This window comes from Rhinoraja longicauda, chromosome 25, assembly GCF_053455715.1.
Source record: "Rhinoraja longicauda isolate Sanriku21f chromosome 25, sRhiLon1.1, whole genome shotgun sequence".
NCBI lineage: Eukaryota > Metazoa > Chordata > Chondrichthyes > Rajiformes > Arhynchobatidae > Rhinoraja > Rhinoraja longicauda.
The window spans coordinates 14,320,441-14,342,953 of record NC_135977.1 but is presented as its reverse complement, the minus strand read 5'-3'; the positions used below and the strand labels follow the sequence as shown (position 1 = coordinate 14,342,953).

Below are 22,513 nucleotides of genomic sequence, written 5' to 3'. Positions count from 1 at the left end.
TTACAATTTGGTAGCAATAACAAAGACCTCTGGAATGTTCTGTGAGACCCTCCTGCGAATTGCCACAGAGCTACCTCCCATCCTCTTCCGGTTTATTTTCCGAAACTCTTCCGTGATTTGCAGAATGGTTTTCCCTTTAGTTTCCGGCAAAATAATGAAGACAAACATGGCAATGATCAAACAGTCGCCCAGGAATATCAGGAAGCAGAACGGGCCCAATCCCTCCTGGAAAAGCAAGACAGCACAGGCTGAGGAACACTCAAACAAACACAAGAGACGAATTTGTCCCTCTCATTGCTCATCACCATTACCAAGGTCATCAGTTACTGAAAACCAGCCCACAGTGACAAAGATTTTACATACATTCAAGATTCAACAAAGTTGGACAGAATAAATGGAATACGTCTTCTGGTTAAAGGATAAGTGTTGGACAACGTACAAATACATGCTAAGTTGTTATGGAATTTGACTAAACAGATGCAGGGAGGATGAATACCCTGGCTCAGGGATGGAAATCAGGGGAGATGATCGTAAAGGGGCTGGCCATGCAGGACCTCTTTGGAATTCTCTACCCAAAAGAACAGCGGAGACTCAATCACTGAATATGTTCAAAGCAGTGATGGGTAGATTTATAAAAAGTGAATGGATTGAGGGATCTGGGGTCAGTGCAGGAACATGGTGCTGAGATGCTTTCAGAGAAAGCATTGTCATTAAAAGAAGTAATTGAAAACATAGCAGGGGCATTATAAATGCTCCCTTACATAAGAAGAAAATGAATAGTATCTGATGACAGGCAGGAATTTAGAGTGGTTCCCTTAATTAAAAAGTCACATCATTCAATTAGCTTAACAATAACAGGAAATATAATGAAATCTTTAACTCAAAAATGTTATGAAAAGATAGAAACTGGAAAGGGATGCACATTTCTAAAGGGGAGGTTGTGCTTGTTCAACCTTAATCATTTGTTGAAGAAGTAACAGGAAGAGCAGCTGGGGGTAACGGAGGAGGCTTAATGCCAAGTAATGCAATCCGGGCGGCTTGCATAATAGTGTCTATGTATTGCAAATTACCGGCAAAATTCATTCATTGCCTTACAGAGGATGGACTTTGAAGGCAGAGGGAATTGCATTGTTCTCCCAAGCAATCTCTCGGGGTCAGGGATGACTTACTTCCACTCCATCTCTGAGGTGGAACCAAAGCAGGTGGAAGGAACTAAGTAATTGAATGATAAAACAGGCTTGACGGATTGTGTCTCGATAACCTTAGTTACCACTGGAGCTACAGTCTCGACCTGAAATGTAACCGATCCATGATCTCCAAACGTGCTGCTTGATTCAGCACATTGTGTCCTTACCAGAATAAGAGTGAAGAGTTTTCCTTTTCCAGGATTTATCTGTGTCCATACTTACCACAATGAATGGGAAACACATTCCCATGACGACGAGGCCCAGCCACTGGAAGGAGCCATTGATCATGAAGGCCACAGGCCGGTACGGCTGAGTAAAGATTTCAAAGGGAATGATTGCTGTCACACCCGCTGGAAAAGCAAAGAATGGCAGCATCAGTACTGACCGTCCAAGTGACTCGGCAATGCTGGCTATTCCACCTTCCACACCCTCCCTTCATCCCCATTCCTTGCCCCTGTCATTTGCCTTGACTCACCTGGGCCAATGCCATAACTGAAAATATAGGCAAAGATGAGGAATATGCTGCAGTATGGCATCCAGGTGAACTGATCCTGCAACACAAGGGAAATCACTCATTAGCCATCATCAAACAGCTGCAGAACAGCAATCATTTGGCCCATCAAAACCTTGCCTGCTTCCATCAGTGTCATACAACATGGAAGCAAGCCCTTCGGCCCAACTGGCCCACACTGACCAACATGCCCCATCTACACTAGTCTTACCAGCCCGCGTTTGGTTCATAACCTTCTAAACCTATCCTATCCATGTACCTGTCCAAATGTCTCTTAAATGTTATGATAATATCTGCCCTAGCTACCTCCTCCGGCAGCTCGTTCCATATATCCACCCATTAGTCCACCCTCTATGATCCCACTAATTATTCTCACTCGTGCCTTCTCATTCCCTTTGGAAGTCCTTCCACCACCTTCTACTCCACCACCTTCTCAAGGGCAACTGGGAATGGGCAATTAAATGCTGGTCAGCCTGCGAACCCATATCCCTTCAGTGAACAGAGAGAAGGCCTGCAGGCAGTGACTTCCAGACCATTACCACTCCAAATGGAAAGACTTAATACTGAGAAAATTAAATATATGCTCCTAATCATTTCATGAGAGCAGCTTCCCTCTACTTGAAACCCATTATACCTGGTACATAGAAACATAGAAAATAAGTGCAGGAGTAGGCCATTCGGCCCTTCGAGCCTGCACCGCCATTCAATATGATCATGGCTGATCATCCAACTCAGTATCCCGTACCTGCCTTCTCTCCATACCCCCTGATCCCTTTAGCCACAAGGGCCACATCTAACTCCCTCTTAAATATAGCCAATGAACTGGCCTCAACTACCTTCTGTGGCAGAGAATTCCACAGATTCACCACTCTCTGTGCGAAAAAAAACTTTCTCATCTCAGTCCTAAAAGACTTCCCCCTTATCCTTAAACTGTGACCCCTTGTTCTGGACTTCCCCAACATCGGGAACAATCTTCCTGCATCTAGCCTGTCCAACCCCTTAAGAATTTTGTAAGTTTCTATAAGATCCCCCCTCAATTTTCTAAATTCCAGCGAGTACACCTCCAACAATCACCTCTCAGCTTCTTTAATCCAAGCTGAATAACCTACAGATTCAAATCTTAAAGCCGAACTCATTCATCCTTAAAATGTTGTAGTAAATCATTTCTATACCTTCTGTAGGGTCTTGAGACTCTATTTCAAAAGGGTGAATCTGTAGTCTATTGTGGGTCCATTTTGCATGCACATGTTCCCAGGTCCCACTGCTCAGACATGCCTTTGGTCTATATCGTCTCTCCTTATTCCTTCCACCAAACTTCACATTTCTCCCTGTTAAATTCCATCTGCCGCTGCTCTCCTCCCTCTGTCAGCTTCTCCGTATTTACTTATCGCTTGTACTATCCTCCTCCTTTCTATGTGCTGGCTCCTCCACATATTTGGAACTTTTACTTTGCTCAATTATGTTAAAGGTATTAATATGTGTCAAAGAAGACATGGGGAGCACCAGGTTTTACCAAATGCAACTGCAAATAGCATCAAAGTAAGGAAGGAGAATAAAAAAGATTTTGGCGTGGAGTGGGTCATAATGCCTCCAACGGGCATGTTTCGATGCTTGGCCAGGATAACCCCTTTTACTGAATCCTGTATTCTGTCAGTGGAATGCACAGATAGAGCAACATGCACACGAGCCATGCAAGATTGTCCCTTATAGCTGACTCATGTATTTCTGTTATTCAAAATATAAACCATTGGCACTGCCTCTCTCCAAACAGAGAACTACAGGCTAGCCAGTTTATCCTCAGTGGAGGGAAAGATCTTAGATACATTTATCTTCTACGGGATTAATAGTCATCTGGATGAAAACAGATGACCAAATAACCCAGCATAGACCTGTCACATAGTCATACAGCATGGAAACCAGCCCGCCAAGCCCACACCAACCATTGGGCAACCATTTATACTAATCTGGCACTAATCCTATATTAATCTTGCACTAATCCTATATCATACTCTTTGCTTTCTCATCATCGCACCTCCCCAAGATTCTACCATTCACCTGCACCAGTGGCAATTTACAGTGTGCAGTTCTTCTGCGAACATGGATATCTTTGGGATGTGGGAGAAAACTGGAGCAACTGGAAGAAACCCAAACAGTCATAGCTGAGATCTTGCAAAGTTCACACAGACGGTGCAGGAGGTCAGGATTAAATCTAGGTGGCAGGAGCTGTTGGGTAGCAGCTCCACTAACTGCGCCACTGTGGACAAATTATGTTTAACTAATTTGATATGATTTTTTAAGCATTACTAAAGTTAACAATGGTAATGCAACTAATGTGCCTTCGGGAAGGTTTTTGATAAGATGCCACATAAAGGTATTTTGACAAAGTTGACACACATGGCACATGAGGGACGTTGATAGCATGGATATAAAGTTGGGAAGTAACAGAGAACAGTGAGCTGTGATGCAGGATTGCTTTTTGAACTGGAAGAAGGTGTTTCCCAGTGATCTGTGTCGGGGCCATTGTTTTTTTTTTCATATTAAAGGAACTGGACTTGAGGCTACAAGCAACAATTTCAAACTTTATGTATGACATTAACCGTGGCATATTAACAGGCTGGTGTAATGGGGAAGAGTAAAATTAATGTGGGTAAATGTCAGTGATGCATTTTAGTGGGAAGAATGGGGAGAGACAATATAAAATAAAGGGTCCTATTCTAACTGGGGTGTAAGAGCAGAGGGGCCGGGAGAAATGCGTGCAGAAATAATTGCAAGTAGCAATGCAGGTTGAGCAAATATATGCACACACCACTCTGGGTTTTATCAATAGAGGCAGAAAGTCTAATAGCAAGGAAGCCCTGAAGAATAGCAAGGAAGTCCTGCATAAAACACTGGTCCAGCTTCAAATAGAAGATTGTGTTCAATTCAATTCAATTCATACCACATTTTACAAACATGTGACTGTTACAGAGAGTCCAGAAACGGTTTATAAGAATATGTTGTGCATTGAGGGGTCACAGTTGCAAAGGTAGATTGGAGAGACTGATGCTGTTTGAAGAGAAGATTGAGGAAAGATAGATTAATGTATATAAAACAACGAGGGTCTGGACAGAGTGGAGATGGGAGGCTGTTCCTTTGGTGGTGGGGTCAAGGACCTGTGATCACGGGTATAAACTAGAGGGAAAAAGAATCACGATTGACATGAGCACAAACTTTTTAACACAGCATGTGGTTTGAATCTGGAACCACTGCGAGAAGATGTGAGGAGGCAGCTTTCATTATGGCCTTCAAGAGGGAAGAGGATAAAGACTGAAGAAATGATTCCAAGCTATGGAGGATGGATGTGGGAAGAACTAGATACTTGCTCCAACGGAGAACTGACATGGCCATGAAGGGCCAAGTGGCCTTTTTGTGAGCTCTAACCATTCTAAATTCTCTGATTCCACGAATGGGAATTCCACACAGGGTAATACTCACCTGCAGAGGCAGAGTGACACACAACAAGGCCGCCCAGAGAGTCATCAGGCCATATCCTTTCCACAACAAGGCTTTTCTCCCATCTCGCTCAATGAACAGTCCCTGTGCAAAACAACAACAGCACGACTTCAGATGCTTCAGTGGAAGGGGAGCTGAGAGTGTGAAGCCGTCCCTAACATCACCCACTGTGGCCCCTGTCTCCTGCCCAAAGTACTTACACTGATTAGTGATGTGAGCAACAACGTGGCTCCTGCCCCCACCACCACGTACGGTATCGTCCAGTCAGGAATTCCGGCTTCCTGGAACACCTCAAAGGAATAGAAATAGATCTAAGGGGCAGAAAATCAAGTAAATCTTAAAGTCAACATCATCATTTCATCGGGACAACACACACTCAGTCTCACTGACAACACACACTCAGTCTCACCGACAACACACACTCAGTCTCACTGACGACTCACACTCAGTCTCACCGACAACTCACACTCAGTCTCACTGACAACTCACACTCAGTCTCACTGACAACTCACACTCAGTCTCACTGACGACACACACTCAGTCTCACCGACAACACACACTCAGTCACACTGACAACACGCACACAGTCATACAGTTCCATGAACATTCGACCTCTCAAACTGCAATTCTTCACACTTGCTTGGATTAACTCCATCTGCCGTTTCTCTACCCATTTTTGTGGTTGATCGATGTCTCCCTCTATACTTTGTCAGCCTTCCTCAATGTCCGCAACACAAATTTTGATGTTGAGTGCAAACTTACTTACCATCAAACAACAGAGGTCCCAGCACAGACGCTGCCAAAGCTCAACTGGTCACAGAGCTCCATCCAGAATAATACTCTTCCACCACTACTGTGTCTGTGCTTGTTCAAAGGTCGTAGGAGCAGAATTAGGCCATTCGGTCCATCCAGTCCACTTCACCATTTAATCATGGCTGTTCTATATTTCCCTCTCAACCCCATTCTCCTGCCTTGTCCTTGTAACCTTCGACACTTTTACTGATCTGTCGATCTCTGCTTTAAAGTTACCCCAAGCTATCTGTGGCAAAGAATTCCATAGATTCATCACCCTCTGGCTAAAGAAATTCCTCCTCGTCTCCTTTCTAAAGGGACGTGTTTTTGTTTGTGTGTGCTTGTGTGTGCCTCTCTGCCCGTGTGGATCTATGTATGTGTTTGTGCCTTACCTCAGCCTGGCTGTTCTTCCCCCGCATTGAATGAAGAACAAGCCGATCGATACTTTGCCACTCACCGCATTGATACCACACAACTGCATTGCAACGGTCAGCATAATGTTGGTGATGAGTTGCCACCGCACCGAGCGATCCTGGAACAGCTCCCGGGCGGTCTTCAGTCGCTCGCCTTTTGTTGCAGCTTGTTCCGCCTCCATGTCCTGAACCTCCTCACAGAAATCTCCCTGACCCCAGAGTCTTCTGAGCGCTGTGATGCACGAAGTGCAGACGGTTAGATTGAGGCACACGTTTCATAAATCGGGACGGGAGGGGAAACTGAAAGCCGCAGCGGAAAGGTCCATAGTGGGGAGCCTGTGTGGTCCCGGTTACACGGTCCATTTATGTCCTGTTCTGCCCTCCCTATCACTGGTTCTCTACCTGGACTATGTCTCAACTCTGATTCCTCCCAAACCACTGTCTCTCCCTCTCCCTATTATGCACTCCTGAAACCTATCTTTGGTCATCTGCCCTTATATCTCGTTATATGTCTTGGGTGTAAATTTTTTCAATCTGATAATGGTCTTGTGACCTGCTCTGCTTCCTCAATATGGTGCGGGATTGCCACGGAAACCCGGAGGGCGCAACGCAGGCACTCACGGGGGTTGTAAACAAAAAGTACCTTGGTTCAGAGCGGACTGACCCCTTCTTAAGTTTCACTCTCTGGCCCTTGTGCATGATTTGAGGTCTGCCGGTGGTCGCAGGAACGAACCTGCCATCGGGACAATTGACTACTTTGGTAGCAGCAACATGCGGAATCCCAGTCCCAATAGACAACAACCTCGCCGCCTCTACTCACCGTCCATACACAAGTCTTTATTCCCCTTGTCGATCAGCAAGTACCGAGGGCTCTCTGGGAACCAGGGCAGGAGGATGAGCTGGATGATGGCAGGGATTCCGCTGAAGGCCAACAACAATGGCCAAGCTGTCTCCGTGCCCAAAATCTCCCTGTGGAAGGTCAAGTTTTAGCACGCAACAGACAAGAGACATCAATGGCAGTAAACCAACATCGACCAGAGTCATCCAATCAGTACTACTAGAAGACATAGTCATTGCAACACTAACTATCATTTAAAATGCACTTAAATATATTTCATTTACATCTAAATTTAACAGATATCTAACGCCAGTAAAGTAGAAAGTAACACTCACCTAACAATTTTTTTTTTTTTAAACACACATAAGTTTTCAATTTATCTAATTTAGATGCAAGTTAAGGTTCCGGCGCATCTGTCAGAGTATTGATTATAGAAGTTGGGAGGTCATGTTGCAGTTGTGCAAGATGTTGGTTAGACCGTATTTAGAATATTGTGTTCAGTTCTGGGCACCATATTATAGGAAATATATTGTCAGGCTTGAAAGGGTTCAGAGAAGATTTAAAAGGATGTTGCCAGGACTAGAGGGTGTGAGCTAAAGGGAGAGGTTGAGTAGGCTGGGTCTCTATTCAATGGAGCGCAGGAGGATGAGGGGAGATCTTATAGAGATGTACAAAATCATGAGAGGAATAGATCGGGTAGATGCACAGTCTTTTGCCCGGAGTAGGAGAATCGAGGACCAGAGGACATAGGTTCAAGGTGAAGGGGAAAATATTTAATAGGAATCCGAGGGGTATTGTTTCCCCGCAAAGGGTGGTGGGTGTATGGAACAAGCTGCCAGAGGAGGTAGTTGAGGCTGGGACTATCCCATCATTTAAGAAACAGTTAGACATGTACATGGATAGGACGGGTTTGGAGGGATATGGACCAAGCGCAGGCGAGTGGGACTAGTGTAGCTGGAACATTGTTGGTGGTGTGGGCAAGTTGGGCCAAAGGGCCTCTTTCCACACTCAATCACTCTACCTGAGTGTAAACCCATGTCCAGTTGTCATTCTGGTGTGTGTAAGTTACTCTCTAAATTTAGATTCTAATCAGACAGGTGGGGGATTCCCAGTTTGGACAGTTCTGGGACAGTCAGCCTCAGGGGAGGGTCTTATAGCCACAGAGGCGGCGGGGGGGGGGGGGGGGGGGAGGATAGTTGGTGATTCATGATATTGCGCAATTAGCACAGTCCTCTGTACCGTAATATACAGAATTTCTTCCACAGCCTCTCCGTCGATTTGTCCTCTTTAACGTTGCTCCATAACGTCTACCTTTTGACCATTACCAAGATGCCTGTACTAACATTTCCTTCTTTAGCTTGGTGTCAACGTTTTATTATTGTACTCCCAAGACGTCTCTTAGGATATAAACATAGAAACAGAAAATAGGTGCAGGAGTAGGCCATTTGGCCCTTCGAGCCAGCACCGCCATTCAATATGATAATGGCAAATCAGCCAAAATCAGTACCCCGTTCCTGCTTTCTACCCATATCCCTTGATTCCCTTAGCCCCAAGAGCTATATCTAACTCTCTCTTGAATACATCAAAGGATGCCACTTGCAGTTCGTACTGTGTGGAGAATCTGCTCGCCAACATCAGACATCTTCAAGAGATCAAGGTGGTCATGGGCGCTGTGTCTACACTCCATTTCACTCTCACATAAAACCGCGGCTCACTCTCACCGGGACCCCAGTAGCTATCTGTCACCATTGGTTTCAGGCAAAAGATAAATGCTGATTGAGATTTGCAAGAACAAAAACTAAGAGATTTACCTGAGTCCAATCACTTGTCCAATGAATTTACCGAAAGCAACGAACATCGCTCGGGTCAGGGATACGAGGCCTCGCAGCTCCTTTGGCGCACTTTCCCCGAGGTACAAACTGTGGACGTTGAGACCAATGCCTTCAAATAGCAGAAAACATGCAATGATCAGGGCAAAGTCCCTCGCTGCGGGGTCATCTCTATGAAGCATTCTAAAGCAATCGTCCTGTAAGTATCGTCCAGCCACATTACGACTACTTTACTAATTGAAATTCAACCTTGATAAGTAGAGATCACTGGAAGATCAAACTGTAAGGCCATCAATCAGACCCCTAACATTAGTCCTAACATTAGACAATCAGTCTGAAGAAGGGTCTCGACCCGAAACGTCACCCATTCCTTCTCTCCCGAGATGCTGCCTGACCTGCTGAGTTACTCTAGCATTTTGTGAATAAGGCCATCAATGAGACCCCTAACATTACTTCATCGGTGGGAACACCGCTCAATAATCCATCAATAATCCACCCAGTACCACAGGCAATAATAACCCCCTGATTTACAGGCACCGATTACATACCCAACATCAAAAGCAATGGTTAATAAACTCCTAACATTACAGAGGTCGACTACACAGCCAATGTTACTTCCATTGGCAACACTTCTAATATTATTACCATCAGTAACACACTCAATGGATTCCATTGGGATACATTGTAACCCATTCTCGGAGACCACGAGTAACGCCAATACCACTGCTACCACCAGTAAGCATGCAACGTTACCCCAAAGCTAATCCACAAACATTAAATCACTATTTCTCAGTACAAAGTTGCCTTCGGGAATACATCGAACATAAAATCAATCGTTAACATATCCAATGTTACAACTACCCAGTATCACAATCGTCAGTAACACACCAGGGATTACAGCTAATAACAACACGAACTGTATTACAGTTACTGGGGATTCACCCGACGTGACACAATGAATAAATAATTTAGCATTGCAAGCATCAGTAACCCAAACAACATGAACACCTTCAGCGGCACACCCAAAATTACAGCCAAGCGTTGCCGGTATCTGTAATACCCCAATAGTACAGTTTCCGTGATCATACTTAACATTACCGTCATCAATACCATACCTGGTATTCCTATCATTCGTATTTACATCCAATATTACAGCTTCGAATAACATACACATCAGATCAACCATGTGTAAAATTCACATAATTATTGCCACAAATAACTCAACTGATATAACATGGATCAATAAAACGCTGAGTATCACACGCATCCGTAATATACCCAACATGAAAGCCATCATTAATCAATCTATCCACCAATGCATCCATCAGGAGCACACCCGGCGTTGTTTCCAATTGAAACGGGCCCAGCTTTGTCGCCTGGAATAACTAATACAGTACTGCACCCATGCAACGCCAGTTACCCACCAAGAAACGCAATCTACATTTCAGCCATCATTATTGCAATACCTAGAATTGCTATCATTTGTGACACATGTGACAACGCAGAAAACAAAACCCACACATTCAACTCTCGGTACAATTTACAACGTTCATTCCATGTGAGTAAACCAGTCAACGTTAAAGTCATTAGTAAACCGTACAATATTATATCACCCAACGGTTCAGCAGTTGGGAACACTTTCAACAAAGACATACGCTCCATAAATGCAACATTAACCTGCAAAAGTACAACTCGCGGCATTAATGTGAACGCCACTACCAGCGGAGGTTCAGCACCACAGACAGCTGCATGTGAAACAACGATGGACACGATCCAAAGTTTCCCAAACGCTCAGTTTCGATGGTGTTGGTTGGTCAAATAATGGGTGTGGCTGGAGGCCAAACCCATCTTATAATTTAGTTCAAAGAAACACTGAAGCTCCAAAACGTTGCTGGTTTCAGCACCCAATAATTACTCGGGTTGAATGGACCAGCGTCTTTCACTTGTTCGCGTGGTCGCCATCCTCAGGATGAGAGGTGTGTCCAAAAACCAACAACCACATCTTGAACCAAGGCAGAAGAACTCAGCTCTACAGGTACCTGCATTGATCCCGTACAGGAGCCGTCCCACCAGAATCATTTCAAACGACTGCACCCTCTTGCTAAACATCATGATGATGGCAGCTGTGATGGCCACAATGTTGTTGAAGAGCAACGCGTTCTTCCTGGAACAGAAATACATTGGTGCCATTAAATGGGGGGCAAAATCACGTATTCATCTGCGGTTTACTGGCGAGCATGGGATGATGTGTGTGCTTAGTCTCGTGATAATGACCGCCCACGGAGACGGCTACAGGTAAGAGCTTCATTGTTCTGTTTGGGACATATGACAATAAAACACTCTTTACTTTTGAACTCCTGCCATGTAGCACATTTGTAAATGCAAGATGCCCAATCTTGCAGCTGGGGCCCTTGGGGCCTGGATTAAATCCCCGCCCACTAGCCTGCATCCCGGTGAGTGGTTCTGGGATAACAAATATCCTGGGTCAGAAAGACAGAAAAACAATGAAATTATATTTACTCACTATTTTCAACCGAACCTTACCTCCCATACTTGACGGAGAGATGACCGGCGTTTAAGGCTCCGAGCAGTCCCCCGATTGGATAAATGGAGACGATTACATACCAGAGCAATTTCACTGTGGTTCCGTCCACAGATTTGTCAAAGCGTTGGAACCACGTCTCAGCGATGAATTCCTTAATGAACTGCGTCACAATTGTAATTAAATAAAACAACCTTGCATTAGCAATCCGGGCATAAAATAACAGAGAAAAATACATGCATTTCTAAAGCACCTTTCACAGTCTCAGGAGCAAAGAGGTCCTTCTGCAGTTGTACAGGGCCCTAGTGAGACCGCACCTGGAGTACTGTGTGCAGTTTTGGTCTCCAAATTTGAAGAAGGATATTCTTGCTGTTGAGGGCGTGCAGCGTAGGTTCACTAGGTTAATTCCCGGAATGGCGGGATTGTCGTATGTTGAAAGTGACCAGGCTTTTATACACTGGAATTTAGAAGGATGAGAGGGGATCTTATCGAAACATATAAGATTATTAAGGGGTTGGACACGTTAGAGGCAGGAAACATGTTCCCAATGTTGGGGGAGTCCAGAACAAGGGGCCACAGTTTAAGAATAAGGGGTAGGCCATTTAGAACGGAGATGAGGAAAAACTTTTTCAGTCAGAGAGTTGTAAATCTGTGGAATTCTCTGCCTCGGAAGGCAGTGGAGGCCAATTCTCTGAATGCATTCAAGAGGGAGCTAGATAGAGCTCTTAAGGATAGTGGAGTCAGGGGGTATGGGGAGAAGGCAGGAACGGGGTATTGATTGAGAATGATCAGCCATGATCACATTGAATGGTGGTGTTGGCTCGAAGGGCCGAATGGCCTCCTCCTGCACCTATTGTCTATTGTCTATTGTCTATTGACCTCCCGATCACTTTCGAAGTTTACTGCAGATCTGGGATTGTTTTTGTCCAGCAATTATTCCCAACCTTGAAATCCCTCAAGGTGCTGGTGAGCCGCCTTCTTCAACCCTACAGTCCCTCTACTGAAGTTGCTCCCACACTGGCCTTGGGCAGGGAGTCCAAGACTAGTGACATGTTTCCAAGGAAGGATAGCGTGCGACTTAACGGGTAACCGGGGTCGCCAAATACAAGGAAGTAGCTGTCCGACATAATATTATGAGGAATAGGGTCTGAAGAAGGGTCTCGACCCGAAACATCACCCATTCCTTCTCTCCCGAGATGCTGCCTGACCTGCTGAGTTACTCCAGCATTTTGTGAATAAATCGATTTGTACCAGCATCTGCAGTTATTTTCTTATAATATTATGAGGTGCGGATACGGGAGGTGCAGTGAGGAATGTATACAAGATAACTGTGGATGGCCTTGATTTGAAGCAAAAGACAGACTGCTGGAGGAACAGGGGGCAGCATCTGTAGAGGCAGAGAATCTGGTTCCCCTTCCCTCCTCTCTCCCTGTGCGGCGTCTCCTGGTAAAATATTTTCACCAGGGGCAGTCCAGTCTGTGGTATTCTCGACCCTGTCTCGTCAACCCATTGGAACTCCGTTAATTACCCAGAAGTATTCTCCTGGGAGCATAAATGCTGCATGTCAGCGGAATTAAACTTAGTTTTTGCTCTCCCGAGAGCATTCCCTGTACGAATGGGATGGATAAAGCAGTGGGAGTTGGCTGGGTTTTTTCTTGCTCAGGGAAATATTGCAGAGGCACGCGAAGAGGAGACGTTAACAATCTTACATTCATGGGGCCTCTTTAATGACGAGATCCTTTACAACAACTCTGCAGCGAGTGGGATCCTTTTGAATTGCAGCCACTATTGTCTGAAGAAGGGTCTCGACCCGAAACGTCACCCATTCCTTCTCTCCAGAGATGCTGCCTGACCCGCTGAGTTACTACAGCATTTTGTGTCTATCTTCGAGAATCAAGATTCTTTGAAAACCATGGGCCGAATAACCCCTCCCCCGCTTATACCATTCGATTCCAACTAAGCCCTCAGTTTGCGGGGAATTTTCATCCTAGCAGCTTGGGCTATTTTTTTCTCCCTAGAGTCCGTGTCTGGAGACGCTTTATCTCAATCCACGTCCCATCCAGATCCCTACACGTAGTCCATGTGGTTCTTAGTGAAATCCCGACGATGCTACTAATCTGCTCATTGACTACAAACGGGACCCACTTACCGCTGAAGGCGCATTGATAGACGACATGTTGAATCCATATTGGAAGCCACCGCCAATGCCGGTCACCAGGATCAGTGCGACAAGCATTCGTCCCTGAAGCTGCAGTGTGAACAGAATGGATGAGGGATCTGACACAGATTCAACTCCTCTCACTGGCAAGGTCCAACCAAAGTATCAGGCGGATCAACCTCGGGGCGGGTAACAGAGCGGCGGATCAACCTCAGGGCGGGTAGCTGAGAAACCCTATACCTCCGACCGTAAAAGGACGAAGTTTTTCCTATAGACTTATCGATACGTATACATACCTACCTATAAGAATCGTGTATGTATAACGTATGCCAAGATACGTATTACTTATAATTCTAAGTATGTAATTAATTATATCAATTAATTATATTAATACAATTAATATTATTTATTCATTCTAAGATAAGATTCATTCTAATCTGAGAATTATTAATCGTTGTCATTATTTCTACCAATAACAATTACAGTGGGTTTTTACTCCTTTGAATGATAATCTAAACGAGGGATTTGAAACGACTGAAGTCCAAGTAAACTGTTTTCTGATTTGGAGATGTCCGAAATTAAAACTAAATCCGGCTAATTCAAAGCCGCTCCTGATTTCACTCAAACGTGGAAGATGCTTAGATTTCAGGGTAGTCGCTGAATTATACTGTAAAGCACTTTGAGAAGGCAGGTTCTGATGGGACCGATGGAGTAAATGACAGGGACTCCAGGAGCGCTGATGTACTGAGAGTCTATGGGTGCGAGTCCAAAGCCCCCTGAAAGTGGCGACACAGGTGGATGGGGTTTGGTTTACTTGCCTTGAAAGGCCGATGTACTGAGCGTAAGGATCGGGATGTCAAGTTGATTTTACAAAACATTGGGTCGACCCGCACTCTGTGTATTGTGTACGGTTCTGGCCGGCACACGAGAGGAAGGACGTGGTAACAATGGAGAGAGTGCAGAAGAGATTGGCGGGGCCGCTTTTTCCAACGGAGGGCTGTGGTTGTAAGGAGATTTGGAGGATGTAGGTAATGTTATAGTGGTTTTTAAATTACAAATGGCATAGGTGGGATATGTAGTTAGAAGCTTTTTTTCCTCAGGGCAAGGGAATCTAGACCTAGAGGGCATAGGGTTAAGGTGAGAGGGGAACATTTGAAGGAGATTGATGGGTAAGTTCTTCCGACAGAGGATGGCGATTATCAGGAAAAAAGCTGCCGGAGGAGGTCGGTGCAATAACAACGTTCAACGGATGTCTGGACAGGTATTGAGACAGGATAGAGAATATATGTGTCGAATACAGGCAAATAGGATTATCGTGGAATTATTGCGCCCTGGTTGAGAGATCCCGCAAGTAGACATCCTCTTACAAAAGACCTGTTTTTTTTAGACCGAGGCTTGGAGACAACTCATCCGCTGTCGTTGAGAACTTTTGTAAAGAATTCTTGACGCCCGGAAGCCGAGGATGATCTGGAAATGTTTATTGAACGTTGAATGTCTGGCTTCTGTTCCAGCATAAAGTGTGATATTTAACAGAAGTAACCAACGCACATTTACTTTATTCTGACATAATGATGGATCGGAAGAGTATTGTGAAAATAAACAGGTTTAAGGTGCTGGAAATCTGTAATACAAACAGAAAACGCTGGAAAAAAACAGCTGCTTGGTCAGCATCTGTGGAGAGAGAACAATACATTCGTCGGGCATATTCAGAACAATTTTGCGCTCAGATTAGGTTCTGAATATACGACTTCTTGTTCAGGAATGGTTTTAGAGTTTAGAGATCCAGCCTGGAAACAGGTCCTTCGGCCCACTGAGTCCATGCCAACCATTGATCGCGCGTTCACACTGGTCATATGTTATTCCTCTTTCGCATCCAGTCCCTACACACTCGGGACAATTCACAGAGGCCAATTCACCTACAGACCAGCATGTCTTTGGGATGTGGAAGGAACCCGGAGCCCCTGGAGGAAACCCACGCGGGTCACAGGGGAGAACGTGCGCACTCCACACAGACAGCAGCTGGGGGGGGGGGGGGGGGCAGGGGGCAGGGGGCAGAATCAAACCCGGGTTTCTGACGCTGTGAAACAGCAACTCTACCAAATGCGCCACGGTTACGCTCAACATAACCATCCATCAGTGGGTGTTCCAACCCCCATCTCCAGTAACATTGCCATTCACTCAGCTCGCAACTGGATGACGAGACGACGGATCTATTGAGCAAGTGCCAGTGGTTCTTTGGCTGACCGGTCACATGCTGGCGGCTACACCGCAGGCGAGTCGCCTGGGTAACCCGGACATCCAGCGACCACTCGCCATCCTGGGACGGGCACTGGTTGCGGGCGTCCGGGCAGTGAGTGGTCCCGAGGTTAAATCCTGGCGGCGGAGTTTGTTCCGAGAAAGCAGATGGCTAACACGAGTTATTCGGCCAACGATTCAGCACCAAACTTCCTTAACAGGCGCCGCCGGGGCTCTTTATCTGAAAAAGGTTTTGTCCTCTCTGTGTTGAGTGTCTTGGCGATCGACAATTTACAGCAGTCGGTGTCAGCGAGAGGCCGATCTCAGAAGTCCACATCAACCAAACCGTTGTGAGTCAGACTGTTCCTCACTGCTGGCGCTGGTTTGTGTTCTGCACCTCTGATCGCTGGGATTTTGAATGTACCCGACGCAGATGGGTCGCCTGCCTTTGGCAGCGAATCTACCAGAGCGGCGATCAGTCCCCCACGACAGGCGCTGTTAACTGCCAATAATAACCCCCACTCACTCGGAACTCTCCCACCAAACACCGCCAAGCAGAGGCAACCATTCCACTTCATCTTAAACTCCCTGCTCGCATGTCCTCGGCTGGCAGGCAGGGTTCGGTTGTCCATCGGACCTTCTGCGGTGCGTCCATAAAGTGTGGAGCTCTCTCTACACTCGCCTACCAACCTCTCTCAGGGAAGATGGCAACACAGGTTAGACTGAGGAGACAGAGGAGAGGGGGGGGGGGGGAAGAAAGCTCCACCCGCACCATCCCATTAAACATCCTCTGGTTCGACACGGCACGGCTTAGATACTTAGGACAAATGCCACATTGGTAAGCACCAGGTATCTGGAGATCTCAGTGAAACCCTTCCCGCCTCGGGCTGGGCATTGCAACATTACGCCAGACACCACCCACCCATACCCGGGCGAGCAGAGCCAAGAGATAGACGGAGCCGCGCCAGCGAAGGGTGGAGTAACAGCAGGAATTGGGTCGTATCCCCGGACGCAACATTACCAGTTTCTTCAGCATGGTGGCCTCTAGACGCGCCCAGCGAGCTCGCCGTGATTCCGCCGGCTTTGACTGGGAGCTGGGTTTTTAAATGGGAAAGGTGGGCATGAGGCAATCGACCACTGTTGCTTTTTAACTCGAGCCTAATTTATTAACTATCTTTTGCCATCCGGAAAGTACCAGCGATGTGCTTTCGCGGGCCATTAACCACCGCAGCTCCGATTGCGTTTCCATCAGAATCTCTGCATCATGAAAAATGGGGGTAAAATTAAACTTTAAACCCGCGAGGGCTGTCAGCCACGAAGTGTCGCCCTTTCAGTGCACTCTCCCCCGGGAACGATGCTGTCGATCCCCTGGTTCCATCCTGACATCAGTCTGAAGAAGGGTCTCGACCCGAAACGTCACCCATTCCTTCTCTCCTGAGATGCTGCCTGACCTGCTGAGTTACTCCAGCACTTTGTGAATAAATATCCATCCTGACACCGTCTGCCTCTCGACTGCAGAGCGATGTAACTCGTTTACTGATCACAAAGAGCCTGACTTGGCGAGGCTCGAGATGAAGGCGATAGACTATAGAGAATAGGTGCAGGAGGAGGCCATTCGGCCCTTCGAGCCAGCACCGCCATTCAATGTGATCATGGCTGATCATTCCCAATCAGTACCCCGTTCCTGCCCTCTCCCCATACCCCCTGACTCCGCTATCCTTAAGAGCTCTATCTAGCTCTCTCTTGAATACATTCAGAGAATTGACCTCCACTGCCTTCTGAGGCAGAGAATTCCACAGATTCACAACTCTCTGACTGAAAAAGTTTTTCTTCATCTCAGTTCTAAATGGCCCACCCCTTATTCTTCAACTGTGGCCCCTTGTTCTGGACTCCCCCAACATTGGGAACATGTTTCCTGCCTCTAACGTGTCCAACCCCTTAATAATCTTATACGTTTCGATAAGATCTCCTCTCATCCTTCTAAATTCCAGTGTATACAAGCCTAGCCGCTCCAGTCTTTCAACATATGACAGTCCCGCCATTCTGGGAATTAACCTAGTAAACCTACGCTGCACACCCTGCCAGGGTGGAGACAGGAGCTCGACAGGATCGTTCCCGGCGTGGCTTTACTCTTGTGCTTCAACTCCCTTGCAACAGAAGCTAATACACAGTATAATTTTCCTGACTCTGCCCATATTAACCTCCTGCAATTTGTGTACAAGAACAATCTCACCACTCTGGACACTATTCCTCGCCTGCTTCTTCATTCTTCTTTCTACATTTCAAATTTACACTCTGCTATCTTCTTGCTCAATATCTTTATTTCTTATCTCTCTTCACATCCTCTGTGTGTCCTACTAATATTCAATCAACCCGCCCAATGATGTCATGTTCATAGAGTCATTGAGCACAAAAACATTCCCATCAATTCCTGACCATCAATTATTTGTCATCCCATTTACCAACATTTGTTCCATAGCTTCCTACACGTTGGGAATGCAAGTGTTCATCCAAATCCTTCCTAAATGTTGTGTTGTGAGAGTACCTAGCTCTAACACACACTTAGTGTGAACCAGATTCCAACCACCCTCTGGCAAATAAAGTTATTTCTCAGATCTCCTCTACCTTAAATCCATGCCCTCTAACTATGGACACCTCTCCTAAGGAAAAAAGTTTCCTACCATCAATCCTGTCACTGCCCCTCACAATTTTTTTTACTCCTTTATTGGGCCCCATCACGCAGCCTTCTCTGCTCCAAGGGAACAAATAGAGTCTTTACAGTCTCCCCTTATGGTTGATACACTCCAACCCAGGTTACATCCTGGTGAATCCCCTCTTTCCCCTCGCGAGTGCATTCACATCCTTCCGCTGGTGTGGTGATCTGAACGATACAAAACGCTTCACCCGTGTTCTAACCAATGGTTTACAAAAATGTACCATAACATCTTATATTCTAAGTCCTGGCTAATGCATGCAAGTATCTCATATGCTTTCTAATTACCTGTTGCCATCATGGATCTTTGGAATTAAATTCCTACCATCCAGTGTGTATATCCTATCCTATTTAATTCCAAAATGCATTATCTTCTACTTATCAGGATTACATTTTATCTGCCATTGCCTTGTCCACTTTACCAACAGATTGGCATAATCTGTAGACTAAGACTGTTGTCCTCACTATCAACAGTATCCTTGACTTTTGTGGTATCAGCAACCATACCAATCATGCCTCCTGCATTCATATCTGTGTTGTTAGTGTATATTTAAAAAAAACAGTATGGGTTCCACACTGATCATTGTGGTACATCTCTGATCACATGTTTCCAATTGCAAAAACAACCCTCCACCATCACCATCACCCTTCTATTACCAAGTCATTTTTGGATTCAGTTTGCCAACTTGCTTCTAACCTGTTGGACCAGTTCTCCATGTGTGACCTTGTCAAAAGCCTTACTGATTCATGGAAAACCACACCAACATTACTGCCCACTAGAATATATTTTGTTATCTTTTTGAAAAAATCAAAGTGTGTTGAGAAAATCTAAACATTTGTGTGTTCTTGCCTTTATGGGTCTGCTAAACTGCAACAAGTAAGAGTTTCATTACTTCATTATAGGTACATGTGACAATTAAACACTGACTTGAATGCACAGAGTATTTTCAAGGGTGGGGGGAATCAAGAACTTGAGAGCATACAAGGTGAGGGGAAAAAAAATTGGAATTTGAGGGGCAACTTTTTAACACAGTGGACGGTGGGTACATTGAACACACTGCATGAAGTAGATAAGGCAGGCACAACAACATTTAAAAGATATTATGTGTAGGAATGAATTGCAGAAACTGGTTTACGCCAAATATAGACACAAAATGCTGGAGCATCTCTCAAGGGAAGGAATGGGCGACACTTCGGGTCAAGACCCTTCTTCAGACTAAGAGACATATCTTGTTTCCCTCTCCCCTGACTCTGTCTGAAGATGGGGCCTCGCCCCGAAACATCACCCACTCCTTTAAAAGACATTATACAGGTACATGGATAGGCAAGATTTAGAGGGATATATATATATAGGCCAGGCACAGGCAAATGGGACTAACCGGGATAGGGCATTTTGGCTGGACTAGACAAGTTGGGCCGAAAGGCCTGTTTCCATGCACTATGATTATAGTACTCCATGAAACTATGTTTTTACTATAAGTTTGGTGTAAGTTGTGTGTTATTGTGACATTGAGCAGGGCCTAGAAGATAGATGGGGACTCTAAATAATCACGCAGAAGCAGAGACCACACTGTGGATCCTGAGTGGTGGGCTGCTGATTCAAAAGTTGGGTTTAAAAAGAAAATAAATTTCCTACAGGAATTGCCACTACAGCATTTTCTTTCTTAACTTTATGTCCCAACTGGATTAGATATGACTGTTAAGTAATTGCATTAATATGCTTGTCATGATGTTTAACCATTAGCTTTAACATCCATCAGCAGGAATCTCCGTCATATTACAGCTGGTCGTGAGAAGGTTAGAAGATCAATGTCGATTCTACAGGTCAATAATTAAACAAACCCCTGGTGGATCACTGAGCAGCTGCCTAATCATTACTATCAAATACAGAATCCCCTTTCGACATGTTATCGACCCCCCACGTACTAAACACAATATTGGCCCCTATCAAACAAAAGATGGCAAGTTGGCCACCTGCTTCGTCAGGAACAGATGCTGAATTGTTTGTGTCAGTCGAACTGAAAAGGTGGGGGTGTGAGGATGGGAGGTCACACAACAAAAAAAATAGCTGGGGAATTAATTAACTGCGGATTGTCTTACTTTAAATAACGTCATAGAACAACATCATCCAAGCCGTTTCACAGAACCATAATTATACATTGTTGCATGCCAGGCCACAGAGGCCAATGTTAGGAATCACAGAGTTGAGGACCAATGCAGATGAAGGCATATCCACAAGTAGAGTGAGGAGGATTCACAAGAGCCCAGAGGTTTGTTGCAGGGTAGTTATGCAACTGTGGATTATAATAAATTGGGTTGGGGTAACTCCACAAAGGGGATTAAGCACAAACTGGGCAATCATTTCGCTGAAAACCTGTGCTCAGTCCACCTGGGCCTATGTGACCGTCCGGTTATGAAACACTTTAACTCTCCTTCCCATTCCCATACTGACCTGGGCCTCCTCCATTGTTAGAGTGAAGCCAAACGCAAATTGGAGGAACAGCACCTCATATTTCGCTTTGGCAGCTTACAACCCAGCTGTATGAATATTAATTTCTCTAACTTCAAGTAACCCTTTGCATCCTCTCTCTCCGTTCCTCCCCACCCAAGTTGTTATACTAGTTTCACTGTCGTCCTGGTCAGTTTCATTGTCTGTATAACTTGTTTTCACCTAGCCCACAGCCAATAATGAATGGTTTCCTTGATCATCGTTACTTTTTTGCATATCTTTCATTTCTTTGCTCTATATCTCTCGTTTCCCTTTCCCCTGACTCTCAGTCTGAAGAAGGGTCTTGACCTGAAACATTACCTATTCCTTTACTCCAGAGATGCTGCCTGACCCGTTGTTACTCCAGCTTTTTGTGTCGATCTTCGGTTGAAACCAGCATCTGCAGTTCCTTCCCACACAACAGGTATTTTATGTTGGAGAAATGGAAGGCAGAAGCCAACGGGAAAGGGGTGCTAGAACCTAGAACATTAGAGAGGGGATTGTATTAAGATATTTCCAGAGCAGTTATTACAATTAATATAAACACCCACGTGTAGAGTTTGTACAGCAGTCGGTGGATGTACCAGGGTCAGTATGCATAAAAACTGTGATAATCTGTCATGCAAGAAACCTTCACGTTGATGGACTTGCAGATTGTCCGGTCAATTGGACATCATTTTTTTTTAATACCTCAAAAAAACGTTAAACAATTTAGACTGTTTAGAACAATTACTGTGTAATCAGGTAAATTTAAAGTAAGGGTGGGGACTGGGCTCTGGGAGTGGAAAGCATGCAGGGGAAGTGAAGACCCAGACAGTGGGAAGTGAGGTCCGGAACCAGAGCCCTGGTTAGTGGGAAGGCAGCGCGTCAAATGCCCAACCAGTGTGTTTCCGATTCCTGTATAATGGATAATCAGGGTTGTGCTGCAAATAATATTCATCCAATTAATTTGAGTGCTGTTCAGATGAAGCTAAGAAATTTCATTGCATTCATTGAAAAGGGTTAATTTATATCTTGGCTAATAGTCACCCGTCGACCGACCACCATCAAGGCAGCTATTTGACTTCTTCTCAGTCCGAGAGACCTCCTTGTATATAAATCGTCTGTACATTGACACTTCACCAACAATTCAGTGCATGTGAAAGAGGATGGACTGCCCTGGGTATGCGAAAACTGATGTGTGGGGGGGGGGGGGGGGGGCGATTGTTACCAATGACATATGCAGTCCAATTGTTCAAGGTCCAATAAAGTTTTATTAATATTAAGGGAAACATTATGCTACACCAGGAAAAGTTGCCATGTTCTAAAACAAATA

The 22,513-nt window shown here is 45.2% G+C and overlaps 1 protein-coding gene across 1 annotated transcript; it reads right to left on the bottom strand.

The window, feature by feature from the left end:
• On the bottom strand, positions 1 to 17,033 carry LOC144605722 (solute carrier family 2, facilitated glucose transporter member 11-like). The gene is made up of 12 exons (XM_078421233.1): positions 17,019 to 17,033; positions 13,754 to 13,852; positions 11,607 to 11,767; positions 11,102 to 11,226; positions 9,045 to 9,174; positions 7,216 to 7,364; positions 6,440 to 6,627; positions 5,391 to 5,501; positions 5,173 to 5,274; positions 1,663 to 1,738; positions 1,410 to 1,537; positions 1 to 225 (listed from the first exon to the last, which is right to left on the bottom strand). The coding sequence occupies exons 1-12, from the start codon at positions 17,031 to 17,033 to the stop codon at positions 1 to 3; spliced, it is 1,509 nt and encodes a 502-aa protein (XP_078277359.1).
• Between the last annotated feature and the right edge of the window lie 5,480 nt (positions 17,034 to 22,513).

What these genes read in the sequence shown, in the direction of transcription:
- LOC144605722 (XM_078421233.1), bottom strand. An exon ending in AGTTGTGTGGTATCAATGCG is followed by an intron (nt 5,502 to 6,439) that starts GTGAGTGGCAAA and finishes TCTGCCCCTTAG; the next exon opens with ATCTATTTCTATTCCTTTGA. An exon ending in CAGTTATGGCATTGGCCCAG is followed by an intron (nt 1,538 to 1,662) that starts GTGAGTCAAGGC and finishes TTGCTTTTCCAG; the next exon opens with CGGGTGTGACAGCAATCATT.